Genomic DNA, 23,204 nt, shown 5'->3' on the forward strand with positions numbered 1-23,204 from the left:
TATTATTAAGCGCTCGCTACAGGCCAGGCACCGTTCTCCGCTCCGGACTGGATACGGGTTAACGAGACGCCGGGCCGACTCACGGGAACGAGGATCACCTCCCTCTGTCCCCTCGACGGCTCCCGCGCGCACCCGGGGATTTGCGACGCGACCCGAGCCGTGTCCGTCTCCGGCGTCGCCGACCAGAGCTCGGGGCTTCTCCCCCCCCGCGACCGTGTCGCGAGGACCCCGACCGTTTCACGGCGACGGGAACTGCTGCGGTTAACCTCATTTGCATGCGGCGCTCTTGCCGTCGCGAATGTAAATGTGTCCAAAAAGAGATTTCTTTCGCACTTCTTAAATGTTAGAGGCGATGACGAAAATGTCACGGCCCAAAATACATGAGGCACAGACATCCATCAACACGGGCACATACACACACAAATATATATATATATGTACGTCCCAAATGGGCTGAGCCGATACACAAAGTGGAATTCTCCTTCCGAGTATGATATTTGAATCTTTGTGTCAGATTTTTTTTTTTCCCCTCGCCCATTTTTCCAATCGTCTTCTCTCTCAGCAGAACCTGTCGGCGGCACTTGGTGGGGATCCCCGTCCCGCGTCTCACCGTCCGGCTTCCGAACCCAGAGGACTTCGTCACAGTGACTATGAGCGGAAACCCTCCGGCCTCGGCCGCGTCTCGGCAAGTCGTTCGCTCGGCCGCCCTTACGGAGCGCTTACTCTGCGCAGGGCGCTCGGGAGAGTGCCGGAGAACGGCGGACACGTTCCCTGCCCGTAGCGAGCTCCCGGTCAAGAGGGACGGACGTTGTTCGCGGAGGAGCGTGGCTCGGCGGAAAGAGCCCGGGCTTGGGGGTCAGAGGTCTTGAGTTCGGATCCCGGCTCTGCCACCCGTCAGCCGGGTGACTGCGGGCGAGTCACTTCACTTCTCTGGGCCTCAGTGACCTCATCTGGAAAATGGGGGTTAAGAGTGGGAGCCCCACGTGGGAGTCCCCTGTGTCTGCCCCAGCGCTTGGAACGGTGCTCGGCACATGGTAAGCAAGCGCTTAACGGATACCGACATTATTATTATTATTATTCGGATGCCGGATCTGCCTCCTGTCGGCCGTGTGACCGTGGGCGAGTCACTTCACTTCTCTGTGCCGCAGTGACCTCATCTGGAAAACGGGGATGAAGACCGGGAGCTTCACGGGGGACGACCCGATGACCCCCCCGTATCTCCCCCAGCGCTTAGAACAGTGCTCTGCACATAGTAAGCGCTTAACCAACACCAACGTTATTATTACTGTTATTCGTAAATAAATCAAACCGCAGATTAATCGCAAAGCCTCACCGGTCTTCCCCCATCAGAACTGCCATAGTTGGGACTGACGAGGCAACGTTCCTCGTCCGCGCTATTCCTTGGACTCCTCCGTGCTCCCCACGGGGTTCCGTCGGGGCGGACGCTTGCCTCATCCCAACCAGCGATCCCTCACTCGGCCGTGAAAAAGAGCCTCCTGCGCCGAAGAGTTCGCCCTGGCCTAGGGACGGGCCACGCGTTCCGCCACGTTGCGGCCATTTATTCTTTTTTTAAGGTATTTCATTCCTTCGACGGCGTCTGCTGAGTATCTGTCAAGAGCGTACCACGGGCCAGGGGCCGTCCTAAGATACGGGTCAGTCGGGTCGGACTCCGTCCCCGCCCCCCCATGGGGCTCACAGCCGTCACCCCCGTTTTACACACGAGGTAACCGAGGCACAGGGCAGTCGGAGGACTTGCCCGAGGTCACACGGGAGACACGTGGCGGGGCCGGGATTAGAACCCGGGCCCTCCTGCCTCCCGGGCCCAGGTTCTACCCCTTGGGCCATCCTGCTTCTCAGCCACCGACCTAAAGAGGGCAAGGCCAGAGAGCCCCATCTGGGGACCGGCTCTGTTTCGGCCCCGGGGGAGCGGGGCTGCCGAGAAACGTACGGACCAGTTGGGCCGCGTTGTTCTCTCCTGCCGGCCTCCCGGAGGGCCCGGCCCGTAAGGAAACTCGGATCCGGAATCGACGGGATTCAGCAGGTCCCGATCCAAGCGAGGCCCGTGCGGACGATACCATCTTCGAGGCAGGGTGGATTCCCGGCTCTGAGAGGGCAGCGGGAAAGTGGCGAGATACGGGGGCCCGCCCGGGAACGAGTAGCCATTCCGGAGAAAGGGTCTCTCCGTCCCTCGGGCCGGCGTCCGGCCTTTCCACCCGGGGACGGGCCGGAGCAGCGCTTCCGGTCAACCGGAAGCATTTCCACAAAAGGTGCCGTCCGTGATTTCGGACCAGGGATCCGTCTGGCCGAACACTGGCACTCGAGCCTCTTCCCAGGGAATCCGGTTCCTTCCCTGCCCTGAGGCGACGAAACCTAGGACCCGGGTTCTAATCCCGGCCCCGACGCTCACCTGCTGCCACCCTGAGCGAGTCGTCACTCGGCCCCTCTGTGCCTCGGTCCCCTCGTCTGCAGAAAGGGGATTCAGCACCTCCTCTTCCTCCTACTTGGCCTGGGAGCCCCACGAGGGAGCGGGTCGCCTTCCATCTGCCCCAGTGCTCAGTACGGCGCTCGGCACAGAGCGGGCGCTTTACGAATTCCGCGGTGGCGGCGACCGTCGTCACTCGCGGGGCCTCCTCCGGTCGCAGGCCTCCTCCTTCGTCCCTCGAGAGGGAGCGGAGCCAAGTCTCCAGCCGGGCTGTCCGTGTCACCTCGTCCGGATGCCGTAATTCTCAGTTTCGTGACCCTCCCACCCTCCCGGCGGGGACACGTCGAGGTCCCGCTTCGTGTCCCACCTCTACGTGGGTTTGGATTGTTTTGGGAAGAACGTCCCTAACCGTCTACTTGAGAAGCATTTATTTCCCCCTAAATCCATCATCCCCGAATTACTCTTTAGAAATCGCCCCTCCTATCGGGGCTTGGTTCCCTTTCAAGTTGGACGGCGGAGAGTCTGTAGCTATAAAACTCAGTGAGCTGACAATCTTTCTTCTCCTCCGAGCGGCCAAGATTTTGCCCTGGACCTCCATCGGGTATATTTTTCCGCAGCGGGCACCAAACCTTTTCGAAACCGATGTCGCTTCCTGCAGTTCTTCTTCCGCTACGGGTTTTTCCTCTCCGTTAAAAACCCCTAGAAATACCGCTTAGGAAAATCAGCGTTGTCGTTAAGCTCCTGCTTCGTGCCGGGCCCCGTACTGAGACGACGGTGGCGTTGGTTAAGAATAGTGTTGGTATCCGTTAAAGCGCTTCCTGTGTGCCGAGCACCGTTCTAAGCGCCGGGGTGGGCACAGGGGAATCAGGTCGTCCCACGTGGGGCTCCCGGTCTTCATCCCCATCTTACAGATGACGTCACCGAGGCACAGAGAAGCGAAGTGACTCGCCCACGGTCACCCGGCTGACGAGTGGCAGAGCCGGGGTACAGGGAAGCGCCTACTGGGTGCCAGGCACCGTTCTAAGCGCCGGCGTGATCAGGTTGTCCCGCGTGGGGCTCACGGTCTCCATCCCCATTTTACAGACGAGGGAACTGAGGCCCAGAGAAGTGAAGCCACTTGCCCGCGGTCACCCGGCTGCCGAGGGGGCGGAGCCGGCATTCGAACCCATGACCCCCCGACTCCCAAGCCCGGGCGCTTTCCGCTGAGCCACGCTGCTCCTCCAGCGAACGGCGGATGCCCCGGATCTCCTCAAAGTCAAACCGGGGACGCCTCGGGGAGGCCCCGGGCTGAGGTTTCGGTTTCTTCTTAGCAGCCACGCCTTCCGGATGATCACCATGAGAAAGGCAACGGGCCTAGGCGTGACGGTTGTCGGAGGGATGAATCGCAACGAAGGCCCCCTGGTCTACATCCGGGACATCGTCCCCGGCGGAGACTGCCACGAGGTGACCACTGATTTCGGGCCATCGACGGATATTATTCGCTGAGCACCTACGCGGCGGGGGGCCCTGAGTGCTCGGGCGGGGCCGGTCACGCGGCGGGTGATGACAGTGTTGGTGTTGGTTAAGCGCTTACCCTGTGCCGAGCACCGTTCCGAGCGCTGGGGTAGACACGGGGGAGTCGGGCCGTCCCACGTGGGGCTCACGGTCGTCATCCCCATTTTACAGAGGAGGTCACTGAGGCGCCGAGAAGCCAAGTGACTCGCCCCGAGTCACCCAGCTGACCGGTGGCCGAGCCGGGATTCGAACCCGTGACCGCCGACTCCAAAGCCCGGGCTCTTTCCGCTGAGCCGCGCTGCTTCCCTGCCCTCGGAGAGCTCCAGATCTACTGAGGGCAGAGCATTCTGCCGAGCACCTGGGGCGTCAACGTGTTTGATTAAACGTGGCCTCGCCCTCAAGGGGTTGACGTTCCCACTACGGGCGGTACCGAGTGCCCGGGAATGATTATAATAATAATGAGATTGGTATTTGTCAAGCGCTTACTATGTGCAGCGCACTCTTCTAAGCGCTGGGGGAGACAGGCGGTCATCGGGTTGTCCCCCGTGAGGCTCCCGGTCTTCATCCCCCTTTTCCAGATGAGGGAACTGAGGCCCAGAGCAGCCAAGTGCCTTGCCCACGGTCACCCAGCTGACGGGGCAGAGCCGGGAATCGAACCCCGTGACCTCTGACTCCCAAGCCCGGGCTCTTTCCACCGAGCCGCGCTGCTTCCCGTAATAATAATGTTGGTGTTTGTTAAGCGCTTACCATACGCCGTGCACTTTCTAAACGCCGGAGGGGATACGAGGCCATCAGGTCGTCCCACGTGAGGCTCCCGGGCCTCATCCCCATTTTCCAGATGAGGGAACGGAGGCCCGGAGAAGTGACTCGCCCAAAGTCACCCAGCTGTCGGGCAACGGGGCCGGGATTAGAACCCATGACCTCCGAGTCCTAAGCCCGGGCTCTTGCCCCCGAGCCACGTGAGAGCGACTCTATCTAACCCCCGTTTTTCTTCACCTCATTCACGTACGGTTCAGTGGGTTCACTCGTTCGCGTCGTATTCAGCGAGCGCTCACCGGGTGCTGAGCGTTTCAGGAAAGACCCCGGGGAACCCGGAACTCCAGGACTTCCCGGCCAGATGACACGAGGCCGCGGTTGCCGTCCCGCCTCCGATCGCCTCCCGCACGTCTCCCGTTTCCCCAGCGCAATCAGCCGCTCCCGTCGTGTCCCCCTTTGGCTCCGAAAAGGGTCAGACACCTGGGCGGGAGGAGCTTTGCGTTACTCTCCCCGCCTTGGACCGTCGCGGTCCGCGAGAAGGCCGCGGTGCTGGCGCGCCGGTTTGTTCCGTTCGTCCTCGTGGTGTTTTGATTTCTCTGCGGTTGTCCTAATGAGACGTTCATCCCCTCGATTCTATTTATCGCTCTCGTCCGTCCGTCTCCCCCGATGAGACCGTGAGCCCGTCAGAGGGCGGGGACCGTCTCTGCCTGTTACCGATTTGTCCCTTCCCAGCGCTTCGTACAGTGCTCTGCACTTAGTAGGCGCTCGATGAATACGACTGAACGAATCGTTTTTCCAGGATGGACGCCTGAAGCCCGGCGATCAGCTCGTATCCATCAACAAGGAGTCGCTGATTGGCGTTTCATTCGAGGAGGCGAAACGCATCATTACGCGAGCAAGGCTGAGGTGATTATTTGACCTAAATCGTACGTCCCTGCTCACCTCGGAGGTGTTTGGGGAAATATATTTAAAAGGTCTCCCTCCCGCGGGGACGTTAACAGACGCTCTGACGAAATCCAGCAACCTGCCGGGTGTCTTTTCCTTTTCAATCCTAGACCGGAACCCACCTGGGAGATAGCGTTCATCCGACAGAACCGCCCGGACAGGACCCCCGAGGGCCCGCGGCCCGCCCCCCCCCCGGCCCCGTCGCCCCGTCGGGAACGACCCCGGCCTTCGGCCCCTTCGAACGTCCTCCCGCCTCAGGCGGGGAATCCAGCTCTGCGTTCCGGCGACTGCCCGTTTCCTCATCCCAAGACGGCTCAGGTGAGGGGGTCCGGATCCCCCGCCGTCCCGACACCCCCGGGACCGCGTTTTCGTTTCAACCCGGCTCGCCGGGCTCGCGGACGTTGGCCAGAAGCGAGCGGGGCCCTCCCGTTCCTAAACGAGATTGGATCTCCGCTCCTCCCGGTTCGGGTCAGCGGGAGCCAGCCCGGCGGCTCCTCCGAGGCAGGGACCGAGAGGGCCGGCGATGGCAACGGTCACGTTCGCCGAGGGCCCGTCCTCATCGCGCCTTTCCTCGTGGAGGCCGGGTCCCGCGCTCGTCGCTGTGGGGGTTCAGAGAGCTCCCTCCTCCGTCCCCCGGGGCCTCGGCTCTCCGGACGCCGCCTCCTCCGGGTTGCCCACCCTGTCCCTTCCCCGCTCCCATTCAAGCCGGAGGAGCATCTCTCTAGCATCGGAGACCAGCCGGAGGAGAGAGGCCGGGAGGTCGAGCGCCTCGGGATCGCGGTTTCCCGTGGAAAAATAACGATAATAGCGGTGACGGTTAAGCGCTCGCAACGTGCCGGGCGGTGCGCGGGGCAAGTCAGGTTGGACGCCGTCCCCGTCCCACGCGGGGCTCACAGTGGCAATCTCCATTTGAGGGAGGAGGTAACTGAGCCCCAGAGGAGTCGAGCGACTCGTCCAAGGTCACACGGCGGACAGGCGGCGGAGCGGGGAGGAGAACCCATGGCTCCCAAGCCCACGCTCTAGCCACTAGGCCATCCAAGCGGGCCACTGGGGAACGGGGGGGGTGAAGGAGGGTAAAGTCACCCGTAGGGACCTGCCCCTTGAGGTTCCCGCCTCCCCGTTGGCGCGGATTTCCTCGCTTTTAGAAACACGACAGCCGGGGCCTGGCGCCACTCAGCAAAGTGACGTCTGGCGGCGGCGATTTTCTTTCGTAGGAGGCCGGGTTCAAGAAGAGAGAGCCCTTTCCAGTTCCCTCTTCAAACAACGGCCTTTCAGACGCGTCTTCGACCGGTGAGCGCTCATCTGAAATTCCCTTTTCCTCTTAGTCTTTCCCTCTTGCGCTGGGCGTGCTGCATTTTGTCCGCCGGATCGATCTGGATGAGGGGGGCATCTCCCTCTTCTCCTCCTTTGCTAATGCCGGGGGACGCATGCGTTACGTCACCCGCCTCCCTGGACAGATAGCGTAAACGTACGGACGAGACGTACGGACCTCTGAGAAGCGGCGTGGCCCAGAGGATAGAGCACGGACCTTAAAGTCACAAGGACCGGGGTTCTGATCTGTGCTTCGCCACTTAACCTCGCAGCGAATCCCGGCTCTGCCGCTCGTCAGCTGTGCGACTGTGGGCGAGTCACTTCACTCCTCTGTGCCTCGGTTCCCTCATCTGTAAAACGGGGATGAAGGCCGCGAGCCTCACGTGGGACAACCCGATGACCCTGTATCTCCCCCGGCGCGTAGAACGGCGCTCTGCACGTAGTAAGCGCTTAACAGATAGCAGCATTAATATTAGTATTATTAACCTGCTCTGTGAACTTGGGCAAGTGACTTCACTTCCCTGTGCCTCAGTTCCCTCGTCTGCCAAATGGAGATGAAGACTGGGAGCCCCGCGTGGGTCAGGGACGGTGTTCGGCCCGATTTTTCTCGCATCCACCCTGGCACTTGGTACGGCCCCTGGCGCGTGATGAGCACTTGACCCTTACGATGATCGTTAGACGTCACGGTTACGATCAGCGCGTCCTCCGTACGGCTCCGATAACCGAGAGCGTGTCTGTCGGAACCCGAGAATGACAGTCCTTTAAATCCGGATTAGGTCGCTGTGGAGATGGGGCTTCGTGCCTCGGATGAGACGCCACGGAGGTGTGGGGCGCGTGCTTTTAATTAACGCTGGCATTTGTTAGGCGCTCACTGTGTGCCGAGCACCGTTCCGAGCGCTGGGGTAGACACGGGGGAGTCGGGTCGTCCCACGAGGGGCTCACGGTCTCCGTCCCCACTCTCCAGTTGAGGCGACCGAGGCACAGAGAAGCGAAGCGACTCGCCCACAGTCCCACGGCTGACAAGTGGCCGAGCCGGGATTGGAACCCATGATCTCCGACTCCAAAGCCCGGGCCCTTTCCACTGAGCCACGCTGCTTTTAAGTGTTCCTTTGGCGTGAGTAAGGAGCAGAAGTGATTCTACATCCGATCGGAGGTGACCCGTGATCTCTAATCAGATGGGAAGGAGCCTCGTCCGGCACGGAGAGCCCAGGCATCCCGGGTCCCGGGTTCTGATCCCGGGCTCCCCCCCCTTGCTCGCTCCGTGACCTCGGACGAGTCGCTCTACCTCTCCGTGCCTCGGTTCCGTCCTCCGCAGAAGAGGGATTCGGTACGTGTCCTCCCTCCTACTTCAGACGGGGAACCCCAGGTGAGACCTGATGATCTTGTATCTACCCCAGCGCTTAGTAGAGCGCTCGGCATATATCAGGAGGGAACGGATACGGGGCAGGGGCACCACCGGGCCCCCCCCCCCCCCCCCCGGGGCAGCCGGGGCCCCCGAGGCGGGCCGGGCAACCCCGGCCCCCGGCCCGCGGGGACCCGGGGCCACCGACCCCCGCGCCCTTTCCGCTCGGCCCCACGCCCGGCCTGTCAGGTCGAGGATGGGGACGGGCCCCGGGTTCGCCGCGGACGCGTCGCCGACTACCGGGGGGGGGCCGGGACACGGGAGAAAGCCCACGCCTCTGGGCGCCGACCGCCGGCTCTGGGCACGAGGCTCGAGTCCCGACCCCCTCGCTGCGCTTCCCCCCCCCGCCCCCGGCGCCCCTCGGCGCTCGTGCGACGCCGCGTGAGACCGACACCCCGCGGTCGAATACGCCGGCGTCCCGCCGCCCCCGGGCTTTCTCCGCAACCCAGTTGGAGGAGGGAGTCTCAGAGGTTTCCGCAGAGATCGCTCATTTCCACTGGCGCCGCTTACGTTCTGGGGAAGGCAAGGGAAGTGAAGATTAGCCCGGGCTCGGGGACAGATGCTGTGTGAAAGAAGGAGTCGGAGAGAAACGCCACAGGGAGAGCTGACATTTTCAAAAACAGCCTGCTCGTTCCGCGGTCCTCCCCGGGGACGGGGTGGGGAGGGCCCGGCATCCATCCCCGCGCGCATCCGGTCTCGCCGTTTACCCGCTCGGGGGTCGTGTCACTAAACCTCTCGGCGCTCCACTCCCCTTATCTGTAAAACGGGGATCCGATTCCCGTGTCCGACCCGAAGTCCTCCCAAGCGTTCGGCACGTGGGAACCGCTTCCCGGATGCCGCCGGGGTCAGCGTCGTCATTATGCTGTCGCGCCTCCCATCTCTGTCGTCGTCGACTCTCCCAAGCGCTCAGTACAGCGCCCTGCCCACCCTAAGTGCTCAAGGGACGCCCGTCGATCGACGGCCAGCGGGGGATAGATCGAAGGGATCGCGGAAGATCGGAACCGAACGAAATGCGCCGGCCGGCCCGTCTTCAGTAAGGTCCGGCGGGGGGCCGGACCCGGGGTCCGCGGCTCCGGCGTCCGTCTACCGTTCGGCACCGGGTTCCCGCTTCCCGTCCCGGCGGGGGGGGGGGGGGGTTCGACCCGAGAGTCGAAATGCGTCTCGGCGCCCGCCCGCCCGCCACCCAGGTGTCCATTTCGGGCTTCGAGCCCCTGACCGCACCCCACCTCCGTGAAGCCCCCCCCCGGCAGGAGCGCTGGGCTCGCCCTTCTCTGCCCCGCTCCCCTCCAGTCGATGGATTTCGAGCCTTTGCTGCGTGAAGAGCACTGTACTGAGCGCTTGGGAGAGTACAGGACGGCAGAACTAGCAGACGCGATCCCTGCCCATCATGAGATTCCACCTTCCACGGACGTGGTGCGGGAACTGGCCTCTGGAAGCCGTTCCCCCGCCGCCTGGTAGGCCCCGCAGCCCCACCGTACAGGGGAGGGCGAGGATGGCCGGGCCTCGGTTTCCTCATCTAATAATAGCGCTGCTATTTGTTAAGCGCTTACTGGGTGCAGAGCACCGTTCTAAGCGCTGGGGTAGACGCAGGGTGATCGGGTCGTCCCACGTGAGGCTCGCGGACTCGGTCCCCGTTTTACAGACGAGGTCACTGAGGCCCAGAGAAGCGAAGCGACTCGCCCACGGTCACCGAGCGGACGAGTGGCGGAGCCGGCATTCGAACCCGTGACCTCCGACTCCGAAGCCCGGGCTCTTTCCACTGAGCCACGCTGCTTCCCCGTCTGCAGCAGGGGTTGCAATCCCTTGTCCTCCCTCCCCCTTAGACCGCGATCCCCGCGGGAGAAGCGGCATGGCCCAGTGGATAGAGCGCGGGCCCGGGACTCGGAAGGACGTGGATTCTCCTCCCGGCTCCACCACTGGTCGGCCGCGCGACCTTGGGCAAGTCACCCCTCCGGGCCTCAGTTACCTCATCTGGAAAATGGCGATTAATCCCGGGAGCCCCCGGCGGGACGGGGGCTGGGTCCAACCTGATTTGCCTGAAATTCCCCCCGGCCAGCGCTTAGCTCGGTGCCCGGCCCGTAGTGAGGTCATTATTACTGTCACGAGCGGAACCCGGACCGCGTCCGACCCGATCGTACCGCATTTACCCTAGCCTTCGGCACCTGGAAAGCGCTCAACCGAGAGCACGGCTTTGCCTTGTCGCCCTCGTCACTATCGTTATGACTTTCGCGTCCGGCGCTGCCCGCCGGCATCTCCTCGGGCTCGCGAGGCAGCCGAGGCGCGGTCCGGAAAAGCACAGGTCACGGCCTCCTCCTTTACACGGTGATAATGCTGGTATCTGGTAAGCGCTTACTCTGTGCAGAGCACCGTCCTCAGCGCCGGGGGAGGACACGGGGCCATCGGGTCGTCCCGCGTGAGGCTCACGGTTAATCCCCGTTTTCCAGATGAGGGAACCGAGGCACAGAGAAGCGAAGTGACTCGCCCGGAGTCACACAGCTGCCAGGGGGCAGAGCCGGGATTCGGACCCGCGAACCCCGACTCCCAAGCCTGGGCTTTGTCCACCGGGCCACGTGACAACTCGCCACCCCGGAACCGCAACCGAGGGGGCCCCGTCTCAGGCCCTTTCGGGATTATCGGGATTTGGGGATCAGGGAGCTCAAATTCCTCATCCCTTTCCTCCGGCCAGAACCCCGAAGCGAGGACCTCCGTCGTTGGCTTCCCTCTTCTTTCTCGGCGCTTTATCCACTCTCGCGATCCGGAGGTCACGTTTCCATTCATCCAGCCGGCCTGTTTTCTCCTAACACAGCTCGGTTAAAAGGCGCAGAGTGCCCCTTATCCTGTTCCGCGATCCCTGCGGGTTTGAGCCGGACCGCGGGAGGGAAGAGAGGTAAAGGCTACGTGAAGAACAGAAGCGTATGGGGGGTGTTTCTTCCCCAGCGCCGGGAGCGTTTACGGATAAGTGAAAAATGTGTCACGGTGGCAACAGTCTGTCCTCGATCTGAGGCGACCCGTAATCTCTGTCGGATGGGAAGGAGCCTCTTTCTGGCAGAGGGAGCCCAGGCATCAGAGGTTCTGGGTTCTAATCCCGGGCTCCCCCACTTGGCCGCTCTGTGACCTCGGACAAGTCGCTCTACCTCTCCGTGCCTCCGTTCCTTCATCTTGCAGAACGGGGACTCGGTACCCGTCCCCCCACTTGTCAGCTGTGTGACTGTGGGCGAGTCGCTTCCCTTCTCGGGGGCCTCGGTGACCTCACCTGGAAAACGGGGATGGAGACTGTGAGCCCCACGTGGGACAACCTGATGACCTGTATCTACCCCAGCGCCGAGGACCGTGCGTATAGTGGGCGCTTAACCAACGCCAACATCATTTAGACGGGGGTCCCCGCGTGAGACCTGATGATCTCGCATCCGCCCCAGCGCTCAGTAGAGTACTTGGCATCTAGTAAGCGCCTGAGAAACGCCGCAGCCCTCCAGCGAAATGGGGGCGTGCCTCAGTTTACCTCCCTTAAGGGTCTCTGTCCTGCCACCGGTCCAGTGGAGAGGGCGGGTCCCCGGGAACGGGGACCCCTGGCCCGGGTCTGTCCGGAGGGGCCCGTCTTCGGGCCGTCAGAGGTGACTCGATCCGTCTTCTCAAGAGCTCGCTGGGTGCGGAGCGTCGCGCTCGGCCTCGGGGGACGGCAGGACGCCCGCTCCGGCCTTCGGAGGGTCCGAGGCGTCTGGAGCCCCTCCGTCGGTCGGCGGTGTCTGCGGAGCTCCTGTTGGGCGCAGAGCACCGCTCTGAGTGCCCGGGAGAGTACGAGGAAATCGGCGGACACGTCCCTCGCCCGTGATGACCTTACAGTCTAGATGCATTAATCTGAATAAATAATTTATAGCGGATCATTTAAAGATAAATACCCAAGAGCCCTGGGGAGGGCGGCGGGGCCAATATCGCGTCTCCGGGGCTCACGGGTCCAAGCGCGCGCGCGACGCAGAAGGGGGAGTGAGCCGAGAAGCCGCGTGGCTTAATGGGCGGGTCAGAAGGACCCGGCTTCCGATCCCGGCCCCGCCACGCGTCTGCCGTGCGGCCCCGGGCAAGTCGCTTGACTCCTCTGTGCTTCGGTCGCCTCATCTGTAAGATGAGGATTGAGACCGGGAGCCCCACGTGGGACAGAGACCGCGTCCGACCTGACTAGCGTCCGGCTAGCCCGGCGCTTAGAACGGTGCTCGACGCCTAGTAGATGCTTAACGGATATCATTAATCAGGGGGGACTTAATGTCGGTATCTGTTAAGCGCTTACCAGGCGCCGAGCACCGTCCTGAGCGCCGGGGTAGACACGGGGGAATCGGGTCGTCCCACGTGGGGCTCCCACGGTCTCAATCCCCATTTTACAGATGAGGTCACTGAGGCGCCGAGAAGTGAAGTGACTCGCCCCCAGTCGCACGGCTGACGAGTGGCCGAGCCGGGATTCGAACCCTTGACCTCTGACCCCAAAGCCCGTGCTCCTGCCACGGAGCCACGCTGCTTCTCAGTCTTAATCGGGGGAGACTTCTTGGGGCAGGCGTGACCTTAACCGCGCACGGCACGCTGCGCCCCTGCTTGCCTTCCGCCCTCGTGGGACGGGGCAGGGATGGGAGCTGGCGGCCCCGGGCGAGCCCCGGGTACCGGCTCCCACGGCCGCGGGACCGGGGCCCTCCCGGCCTTCTGGAGAGCGAAGCACCGGGGCAGCCCCTCTCGCTCCCTTCCCCTTCCCCGGACAAGTCCCGGGCTGACCGAGGGGACCACGGGTCGCCACAGCGGGTCTCGTCAGCCTGTTCCTTAGCTCAGACCCCCTCCGGGATGGGAGAGGGGGCCGGGGGGGGGGGGGGGGGACCTCCCCTCCCCTGACGAGACTGCCCCGCCTCGGCGAACCGGAGTCGTCGGCGAGGAAAGCCGTGGACGGCGGCGAACGCGTTTTTCACGGGAAGCCGACCCGGTGGAATTCCCCGTTTCTGGAGGAAGGGTTCGAATCCACACGGTATTCCAGAGGTGGGTCTCTGGGCTCTTGGGGGGGATGGGATCTGTTAAGGGCTTGCCGTGTTCTAAGCACTGGGGTAGACGGGGCCGGACCCGGGCCGGCCGTCCGAGTCGGAGGGAGGACGGTTTAGTCCCCATCTCCCAGGTGGGAGAACTGAGGCCCGGACGAGGTCACGTAGCGGGCCGCCGTCCAAGCCGGGATCCGAAGCCGAGCCCTCCGGCTCTCCGGCCCGCGCTCCTTCCTCTGAGGCGCGCGGCTTCCCTTCTTTTTGCATTAGGGGATCGCCACCGGTCTCCCGTGAGAAATCCGGGGATCGGATCGGTTTGGCCCCCGTCGCGCAGATCCGCCCGACTCGGTGGCCCGTCATCCTCAGTTCGGCAGATACGGAGTCGGTTAAGCGCTTACTGTGTGCCGGGCACCGTACTGAGCACTGGGGGAGAGACCAGCTAATCGAGCTGGATAAAATCCAAGTCCCGGGGGGGGGGGGGGGGGCAAACAGCCTTAATCCCCATTTTACAGATGAGATGACTGAGGCACCGAGAAGAGAGGTAACTTGCCCAAGGTCCCGGAGCGGGCGAGGGGCAGAGCCGGAATCAGAACACGGGTCCACGGTCTAGCCACTGGCCGGGCTGCTTATAATAATAATAATAATGATAATGTTGGTATCTGTTAAGCGCTTACTACGTGCCGAGCACTGTTCTAAGCGCTGGGGTAGGCACAGGGGAATCGGGTCGTCCCACGTGGGGCTCACAGTCTTCATCCCCATTTTACAGATGAGGTCACTGAGGCGCGGAGAAGTTGAGTCTATGTGACTGTGGGCCAGTCGCTTCGCTTCTCCGCGCCTCAGTTTCCTCATCTGTAAAATGGGGATGAAGACTGTGAGCCCCACGTGGCACGACCCGATTCCCCTGTGCCTACCCCAGCGCTTAGAACAGTGCTCGGCGCGTAGTAAGCGCTTAACGAATACCGACATCATTATCTCTGCCGAAATAACGCACCTCCCCACCCGCCACCCATTACCAGATTCATCTTGTTTCTTATCAGTTCTCGCTTCTGTCCGGACGGAAAGTATCATCTGCCCTATCGTAACTTTATCTTTGGGAGTTCGGGAAAGGGTTTGGGTGTCTTCTTCAATGTGCCGCTTTCTCCGCTTGCCAAAAAACAAACTTGAATTTTGTCAGTCGGATGGAGCCCAAGTATTCTGAGCGGCAGGAGCTCGGAGCTGATCCCTGCGTAAGACAGATTCCGACTGAAGTCCAGTTAACAGACCCCCCCCCCCCCCCCGTCGTCTCCTAGATCTCGGCCCCGAATGGCCTGAGGACCTCGAACACCCAGGAAAGAAGATTTCCCTCAACCCCTCCGTTCGCTTTCGTGCCGAGAAACTGGAGACGGTAAATAATTCTTGCGGCCCGCCCGCGTGAGAAGCGTGTATTTACCCTGGGGAAAAGAATCGAGGAATAACAAGAGGAGCTTGGGGAGGCGGGGATTCCAGATTTACTTGAGTTGGAAACACGAGAGTCGGTTTTCGGCTACGTTAATTGGCGTCAGATTGAGCTACCGAATTCCAGTGGTCGGCAGTCATTTTATCATCACTGCTAGTGACGATGGCGCCCGTTAAGGCGCTTACCGTGTGCCAAGCACCGTACTCAACACTGGCTACATAGAGGGTGACGGGGTTGGACGCGGAACCCGTCGCAAATGGGGCGTGGGGTCTAGAGGGGAGGAATACCCATTGTACAGGTGAGGGAACCGAGGCCCAGATAAGTCACACAACAGGCAGACGGCAGGTCCGGGATTCGAACCCGAGTCCTCCCTCCAAGCTCGGGTTCTTTCCGCCGAGCTCCACTCTCTCCTGCAACCCTTTTTAAATAAGTCCAAATGAAACGACCTGGGGGTGCACCGTCATCTCAGTATCTTCCGTTCGGCCGAGATGGAGAGCTCGAGGCACGATTCTGATGTATCAGATGCAGCCAGAGGGCCGTAAAAGATAAGGAACTTTGAAAGCCCAAATGAGAATCAAAGAGGTACCGGGAGCGCGAGGTGGAAGGAGGATGGGGCGGACGGAAGAGGAGAGCGGTCCGATGGAGGGCCTGGAAAGAAATAAGTGGGAGAAACGCCGGGGGGGGGGGGGAGGTTTCCAACCTCTCCCTCGACTACGGGCGCTTGCGCAGCGTCGACCACCGTAAATACCAGGAGACGCCCCACCCCGCCCTTCTCCGCTCGCTCTCTCGCCCTTTCTTCCGTGCCCCGGACGGGCATCCCCTGGGTAAGTTCCGGAGTGGGAAAAATGGCTGGCGGCACATCATCTCCTACCCTCAGGCCACCCCTAGCCGTGTTTGTGCCATCCTCCGCTCTTCCTGCTTTGCCGTTTAGACTCCGCTGGCGAGAGAATGCCCATCTGCCCGGCTGGAATAAAGCCGCTGATCCTTCCGGACTCCTCTTCCCACCACCTGCTTCTCCTCTAGCTGCCTTCCTCCTAAGCGGAGACCTCTGGAAGATCTCCGGGTTTATATCCAGTTTTTAAAACCCTCAATGTGGGGTGTCTCTGCTCAGATTCAGTGCCGTAATAACATCCCCCCCCCGCCCCTCCCCCAGCCCGTCTGAGCTCCACAGCTTTACCGAGTTCTGGAAAATTCCCGAGGCACCTAACGTGGAGTCGGAAAATCGGGACCCCGCTCCTTGTCGGGCTGAGCTTTTACTGTTTTTAGGGGACGGTCGCGCGGCATCTTCGAACAAAAGAAAAGCACGTCTTGCACGATCTCTATTTGTTCCTTAAGTCACGACATACGGGGATTTCGGCAGTTTCCGAACTCAAAATGTGTTGCCCCGCAACTGAAATCGCTTCCCTTCTCTCCTAAATTTTTCCCAAGTTAAGCCTTCTTTCCTCTAAGCCGCTGAAGTAATATCACCGCTATCTTTCCATAAACGGCCAGGTTTCCTTATCCCTCAGATTCGTACTTGGGTTTCCTTGACGGCAGCTGTTTAAACAGTGGGAGCGGGTCAATTTTGGGAAAAAGCAAAAGGACAAACCCCCGTAGGCGGATGTCGATCGAGCACTTCAGACGTGCAGAGCACCGTACTAAGCACTGGGAAGAATACTCCCGCTCACACAGGCCCCGGTCCCTCAAGAACTTCCCCACGTAGAAGAGGGGAAGTGGGAGGACGGGAGCCTCGGCCGCGAGAAGCGGCGTGGCCTGGCGGAAAGGGCACCGGCCCGGGAGTTAGAGGACACGGTTTCGAATTCCAGCTCTCCCGTACGTCTGCCGTGTGACCTTGAGCAAGTCACTTCACTTCTCGCTGCCTCGGTTCCCTCCTCTGTAAAATGGGGATCGAGACCGCGAGCCCCGCGAGGGACGGGGACTACGTCCGCCCTTGGTTTCGGTGCCCGCTGGGTGCTGTTGGTTTTTAATCCCGCCGGTCAACCCGGGCTGTGACGACCGGGTTTTCGTCTCGGGTGGCAAGGAGATGGGAGACGCGACCGAAGTTACCTTTTTCTTTCAGGCTTTGAATTACCTGGGGATCCAGCCCACCGAAGAGCAGCATCGAGCTCTGAGCCGGCAAGTGCCCTTAGACCCCGAAGGGATGGTGTCTTTTGGAGGTAATCCTGCCTTGGAATCAGGTCGACCCGGGTTCACGTCCTCTCTCTTCCGCTCGTCTGCTCTGTGACCTTGGGCAAGTCTCACTTCACTTCTCTATGCCTCAGTCCTCTGTAAAATGGGGACGACGACCGTGTGCCCCCCCGTGGGACAGACACCGCGTCCAACCCGGCTATCTTGCATCTGCCCCGGTGCTCGGGGTAGCGCGCGACACCTAGTGAGCACTTAAATACCATAAAAAAAAGTACCCGGTGTAATGGAGGCTGCCTGTTTTCTTCGGCTGCCTGCAGTAACGGCAGTTATGCTCCGTTTTAGATTTTGTCCAAGTGGCTAGAAGCCTGTTCTCTCTGCATTTGGATGAAGGAGCTGTGGGACGCCGAGTCGGCGAGGAAAGCGTCCAGGATCTCTCCAGCCTACTGGATTCGGAGGTGACGGGAGTTCCGTGCTGTTCCCGAGAACTGCTCGCGTCGAGAAATGACGACCTGGACAGCCCCGGCGCGTCTGAGGGCCGGGAGGGTTCTAGACTCCGCTCTGGGGCTGGTTCCGACTCGCGGGACCCGAACGTCTCCCGCCTCTCGCGTGGCCCGGGTGATATTTTTGGGGGGGTACAGCGCGGGTCGCTCTACTAAAACGTAGCCTGCGGCGGGCGGGGACACCGGCGTGTTTCCGCACCCACCCACCCCCCCCCCGCCGGCTCACCCGAGGGAGCCGGCCCTCCCGCGGAGCCACTCCGGCCGCGTTCGCTGACCTCGCTGGCCGAGAAGGCCTCTAGGTAGTTTCCAAAAGAGATTCCCCAGCTCCCTCAGTGACGTGACATCACGTACGGACGGCAGGAGGCCGAGGATCCGGCCTCCGATCGAATTCGGGCGGGCGAGTTATCCGTGGCCCAGACCACGGTCTGCTTGACGGCTCTTCGTTGGAGCGAAGCGGACGGTTTTGAAGGTGGTAACACAGAGCGGGCCTTCCTTAAGAGACAGAATCCGTTTCAGGGAACGGAAGGAGAAAGTTCACCTGGGATTAATGGAGCTCCTCCAGATGATTTGGGAATTCTGTTTTATTAATTCGATAAGGGGTCCAAGCCAAGCAACCTGCGGCTTTACTTAAAAGGACTCTTGCCTTTACGGAACGCTGAGCGATCTGCATGGGCATTACACTCTTTCTTGCGTTAGTTTACATTTGCTCGATAAAATCTGTATTTAACGCACCGTTTGTCTTTACATTTTCACACGTACAGCCTTCTCCCTGTGACCCTTCAGGAGCGGATGATGTAGAAAGGCTTAAAAGCGAAAGGAGCGATGCTTGGAAGGAAGTGGAGAAACTCAAGGTAATCCCCAGATAGGTCTCGCGGACATTTCTTAACCGAAAGGCCTCTTTTTAATCCCTACAGTTTCAACATGTGAAAGCCTTCTCTTTTTTTAGTATCAGGTATTAAAAATTTAAACAGACCCCCATCCTTCTATTCCACTTTCGCCTGTGGAGCCCAGAGAGTATTTTACGCGTTAGGTGTGCTTCACCACGTCCACCCGCAAGCAAATCGTGGTGCTTTTTTACGCTTGGAGCTCCGAGGAAGCCGCCAGAAAGCCGATTTGCGTAGCGGTCGATTCCCGTTCCCCGTCCCCTCACCCCTCCTGGGCCTTCCCTACGTAACACCGGACGACTTCTTAGGGGGCTGTCCTTCGCAGAGCAGGATTTCAGTTTGCCCACAGCCCTCTGGAGGAAAGCACGTTGGCTCTCAAGTGGAAAACCTTGGTCCACAGGGAACTGAGGATTGTTTTCGCCAGAGTCGGGAGCGGGTGGGATTTCCAAAGGGCTCGGGCCACAGGGAGAGCCAGGATCTATGGGATTCAGGCAGAGAACCTATGGGTCGGAAGGAGTCGACCAGTTTTCCCTCGCCCTCGGACCCCGATCCACAGATACAGAGAGAATCCACGCCGACCCACAAAAAAATCCACTCCCCGACCCACAAAAAGACGGAGGCGTGAAACCAGAGAAGCCGCCGCAAGGAGCCGTTTTCAGGCTGTTCTCCTGAGAGTTGCATTCATTCCATTCAAGAGGATTCCATGAGCGCTCAGTATGTGCAGACCACTAAACTAAGCGCTTGGAATATGCAATTCGGCAACAGATAGAGACGATCGCGGCCCAGTGACGGGCTCGGAGTTGTATCTGGTGAGGCGTTTGAGGTGCCCAACGCTGGGCTGAGCCCCGGGGGAGATACCGAATAATCAGACTAGACGCGGACCCCGCCCCACGCAAGGCTGGCAGCCCGAAGGAGAGAACTGATATCTCATCCCCATTTTACCGGCGAGGAAACTGAGGCAGGGAGAGGTTAAGGGACCTGCCCCAGGTCACGCAGCAGAGAAGCGGACGAGGCGGGACGAAAGCCCAGCTCTCCCGAATCCCCTACTTCTGCTCCTTTCGTATTTGTAAGTTACGTTAAATTGTAAGCCTGCAACCGAGTCACGCTGCATCCAGATAGACTCGTGTTGCAAGGACACTCCCTAATTCATCTGTCGCCTTCCAATCGACCGGTCAGATGACGGTATCTCTCGAGCAGCTGTTGTCACCGTACTGAGCACCCGATCCGGCCAAACTGCGGATGAAAACACACTTCCTAGCACAATATTCCCTGCCAGTCACGTAGTGGAAGTTGAATCAGTGCTCTCAGTGATGGTCCAGAGAGACCGTTTATCAGTAACAACAACAATAATCGTGACATTTCTCAACACGGTGGGCGAAACATCATACCGGGTCCCGGATAGGTATCCTATGGTATGATAATGATAATAGCGACGGCGTTTTTAAGCGCTGATTGTGTGCCGAGCACCGTTCTAAGCGCCGGGGTAGATGCAAGGTCATCGGGGCGCCCCGCGTGGGGCTCACAGTCTTCGTCCCCATTTTCCGGATGAGGGAACCGAGGCCCGGAGAAGTGAAGTGGCTTGCCCGGAGCCACACAGCAGACGAGTGGCAGCGCCGGGATTGGAACCCACGTCCTCTGGCTCCGGGCTCTTCCCACTAAGCCACGCGGCTTCTCTAGAAGCAGATAGGGCACCGTTCCTTTCCCCCATGAGGCTCACGGTCTTAGACGGAGAGAGAACCGGTACTTCGTCCCCATTTTACAGAGAAGGAGACCGAGGCAACGAGGAGTTAAGCGATGCGTTCGGCCGAACAGGTTTGGGGAAGTGCAGTTCCTTCCCTGGTCACAGAGACACATCGGTGACCACCGTTTCAGTACGGAAACCCTTCCCTCGCCCTGACAAACCTTGGGTTTGAGATCAGTAGCCCAAGTGAAAGAGCCATGCCAAGTTTTATTTAAAATTAGTTATTGATGGTTGGGCTCGAATCTTTCTTGGGAAAATTCTCACAGGAATGGTCACTCACGATCCACAGTATCTCCCTCTCCAGCTGAGGAGTTAAGATATTTTGCTCGTTTAAACACAGTTCTCACGCTCGGAGGGAACCGCGAGGAAGATCGCCGTGTCTGCTGAGATTTTAGTTTTGAAAGCCTCTCTCCCCGCTCCAAAGAAAAGGTCATCGCACGCAAATTCTCCATTTGATTCGCGACCCTAAGCCTCCCGTTTAACATTTCTTGTGTACCGGAGGTAACCCTCGTCCTCGGGACTCAGAGTGGAGGAAGCTTACGGTTTAATGGCTGGGCCAGAGGCACTTAACTGACCACGTGGGTCCATAACAGATACCCTTTAATCCACTCTTCCCGCTCCATCGAACCGCTCACCCCACCGATCCAAGCCCTCGTCCTATCACGCCTCGACTCCCGCGTCCACTTCCCGTCTCTCCCCACTCTAGTCCATAGTTGGCTTCGCTGCGTGGATCGTTTTTGGAAAAAAGAGTCCAGTCCTCGTCGCGTCCCGCCTCGACGGGGTGGCCCGTCCATCTCCGCATCAAAGAGGAGCTCCTCACCATAGGCTTCGAGGGCTTTAAAATCAGTTCTCCCCCACCCTCCTCACCCTTCTCCCACTACGGCCCAGGCCACGCGCTTCACTCCTCTAGCTCCAGCTTACTCACTGAGCCTCCATCTCACCTACCTTGCCACCGACCCTCTTCCCACGTCTTCCCTTTAGTCTGGAATTCCCTCCCCCTCCGTATATGCCAGACCACCGCTCTCCCCACCTTCCAAACCTAATTAAGGTCACATCTCCTCCACTAAATGCGGTCGAGTGACCGGTCGATGGATCCCAGAGGCCTCCCCCGCTTCGGCCCTCTTTTTTTCTGCTCCTTCTCCCTTCTGCGTCGTTTATCTGTGCATCGTTTAACTTGGATCCGTGACCTCTGAGCGTTGGATATTCATCCCACCCTGAACCCCACAGCACTTATGTGCACGGCTACCAATTGCGTACATTGTAAATTATACATTAATATCCGGCTCCCCATCCAGCCTATAAGCTCACCGTGGGCAGAGAGGACGTCTGCCGACTCTGCGTACGGTAAACGCACGATGAACGCCGCCGATGATTTAAAAAAGGAAACGAGGTGACGCCGGTAAAGGACACGCGGCGGCCGTGAGATTAAGGGGGTTAAGATGCCCGAAGGCAGGGCACGACCTGGAAGGGGGTGACGGGTGCGGAAATACCTCGGCGAGACGACGACGTCGGAGAAGGGTAGAGACGTGTTTGGCCGGGCGGAGGGAGGTGGGTTTTCCACCCGCAGCCGAGGCATTCTGTGCACCGATAGATGCCTATTTATTTTATGAACGTAATTACCACCTCTGGTGCCTACAGCGGCTGAAACCCCTATTTTAATTCTGAATAGATTCTGGCATTTCACCGCGGCGGAGTTTGGGAGACCTAGGAGCTCAGGAACACCGGGCTATAATTAAATACAATAATCAACGACTGAAATGAACCGTATTCCTGACTATTAACGCCGCCCTTAAATTACAGGAAGAGCTGCTGGAGTCCGAAAATCAAAGGAAACAGATGAATGAAGAGCTCCAAAACGTTAAACAGGTGTGTGTGTGTGTGTGTGTGAGAGAGAGAGAGAGAGAGATAGAGGGTGGGATTTGGGGGGCGGTTGTTTCATGACTTCATAAGCTCTCATTACTCGTCTTCTTAAATTTCAAGTCCAGCAGTTATTTCACTTTAATTCGATTTAGGGCTGAGGGTGCATCGGACATGAATTAAGGATGAGTAACGACAGAATACGAACCGAATAACTCAGTCTGGGGGGGAAATGGGTGACCGAATGGAATTTCGCGATCATCAAATGATGTTTACGGTGGGATTCGTCGCCGAGAATCGTTTCAGAACGTTACCTAGGTTGAAGAAAGACTTGTGGGGGGGTCCGTCCTCGCTCTAATATTCTGAATGATCGAGGCCAAAATTCTTGATGTCGTCCCTTCCCCTTCTAACAGTAGGCCGTTAGAAGCCGTGAAAGAAATGATTTTTATCGAGCACCTACCGAGTGTATTTCACCGTACGAAGCACTCGGGAAGACACAAAAAGCACAACAAGTTCCCCGCCTAGAAGAAGCTTAAACGCTTCAAAGGAGAGAGAGACTCGGAAACAGTCACAAGCAGTGGAAACAGTATGAACACCATTTCAGTTTCAGCCGAACGTACGTCTCCGCGCAGGTGCCGAGAATCAGTCGGTGGTACCGGTTGTGTGCGGAGCACCGTGCTTGGGAGGATACTATGTAACGGATTTGGGAGATAATAATAATGTTGGTATTTGTTACGCGCTTACTGCGTGCGGAGCACCGCCCTAAGCGCCGGGGTAGATACAGAGTCGTCAGGTTGTCCCACGTGAGGCTCCCAGTTAATCCCCGTTTTCCAGATGGGGGAACTGAGGCCCAGAGAAGTGAAGTGTCTTGCCGGAGGTCACACAGCTGCCAGGTGGCCCAGCGGGGATCCGAACCCGTGACCTCCGACTCCCAAGCCCGGGCTCTTCCCACTGAGCCGCGCCGCTTCTCTGTCCGTTCCCTGCCTGCAAGGAGCGCGCGGTCCATAATAAGAGGATGGGGATCAACAGATGAATCTGTAAATGCGAGAGACGGCTCATAAGGTTCAGGGTGTCTGATGATCAGGCAGGGAAAGCTCTGGGCGTATTCTGGATCCGCTGGCTGCGGTTGTGCTGTTTATTCCCCCGAGTGCCTTCAGAGCAGCGTGTCCTTTAATAATACTAATGACGGTACTTTTTTAAGCGTTTGCTGTGCGCCAAGCGTCGTTCTCAGCCCCGGGCACCGTTCTGAGCGCCGTGCTCATCCGGAAATACTTTGTCCAGGGTCTCCCCAGCCAGCCGGTGACGGGCAGACGCTCTGCTGGCCTGC

General features: G+C 59.7%; 1 protein-coding gene across 3 annotated transcripts in view; it reads left to right on the plus strand.

Annotated features, from left to right (window-relative positions):
• Positions 1–475: 475 nt before the first annotated feature.
• Positions 476–23,204, plus strand: part of STXBP4 (syntaxin binding protein 4) — a 73,829-nt gene continuing 51,100 nt past the window's right edge. The window contains exons 1-10 of one of the 3 annotated variants that reach the window (XM_039914166.1): positions 476–685; positions 3,733–3,865; positions 5,472–5,578; positions 5,728–5,935; positions 6,832–6,907; positions 14,623–14,717; positions 16,828–16,924; positions 17,238–17,350; positions 18,157–18,246; positions 21,821–21,886. In XM_039914166.1, the coding sequence (XP_039770100.1) occupies positions 651–685; positions 3,733–3,865; positions 5,472–5,578; positions 5,728–5,935; positions 6,832–6,907; positions 14,623–14,717; positions 16,828–16,924; positions 17,238–17,350; positions 18,157–18,246; positions 21,821–21,886 (1,020 nt within the window). In that variant the 5' untranslated portion in view covers positions 476–650. Of the gene's footprint in view, positions 686–1,232; positions 1,575–3,732; positions 3,866–5,471; positions 5,579–5,727; positions 5,936–6,831; positions 6,908–14,622; positions 14,718–16,827; positions 16,925–17,237; positions 17,351–18,156; positions 18,247–21,820; positions 21,887–23,204 lie in introns of those variants that run through there. The other 2 variants (XM_029079831.2, XM_029079833.2) reach the window with 2 other exon arrangements.

This window comes from Ornithorhynchus anatinus, chromosome 15 (assembly GCF_004115215.2).
Source record: "Ornithorhynchus anatinus isolate Pmale09 chromosome 15, mOrnAna1.pri.v4, whole genome shotgun sequence".
NCBI classification, from domain to species: Eukaryota; Metazoa; Chordata; class Mammalia; order Monotremata; family Ornithorhynchidae; genus Ornithorhynchus; species Ornithorhynchus anatinus.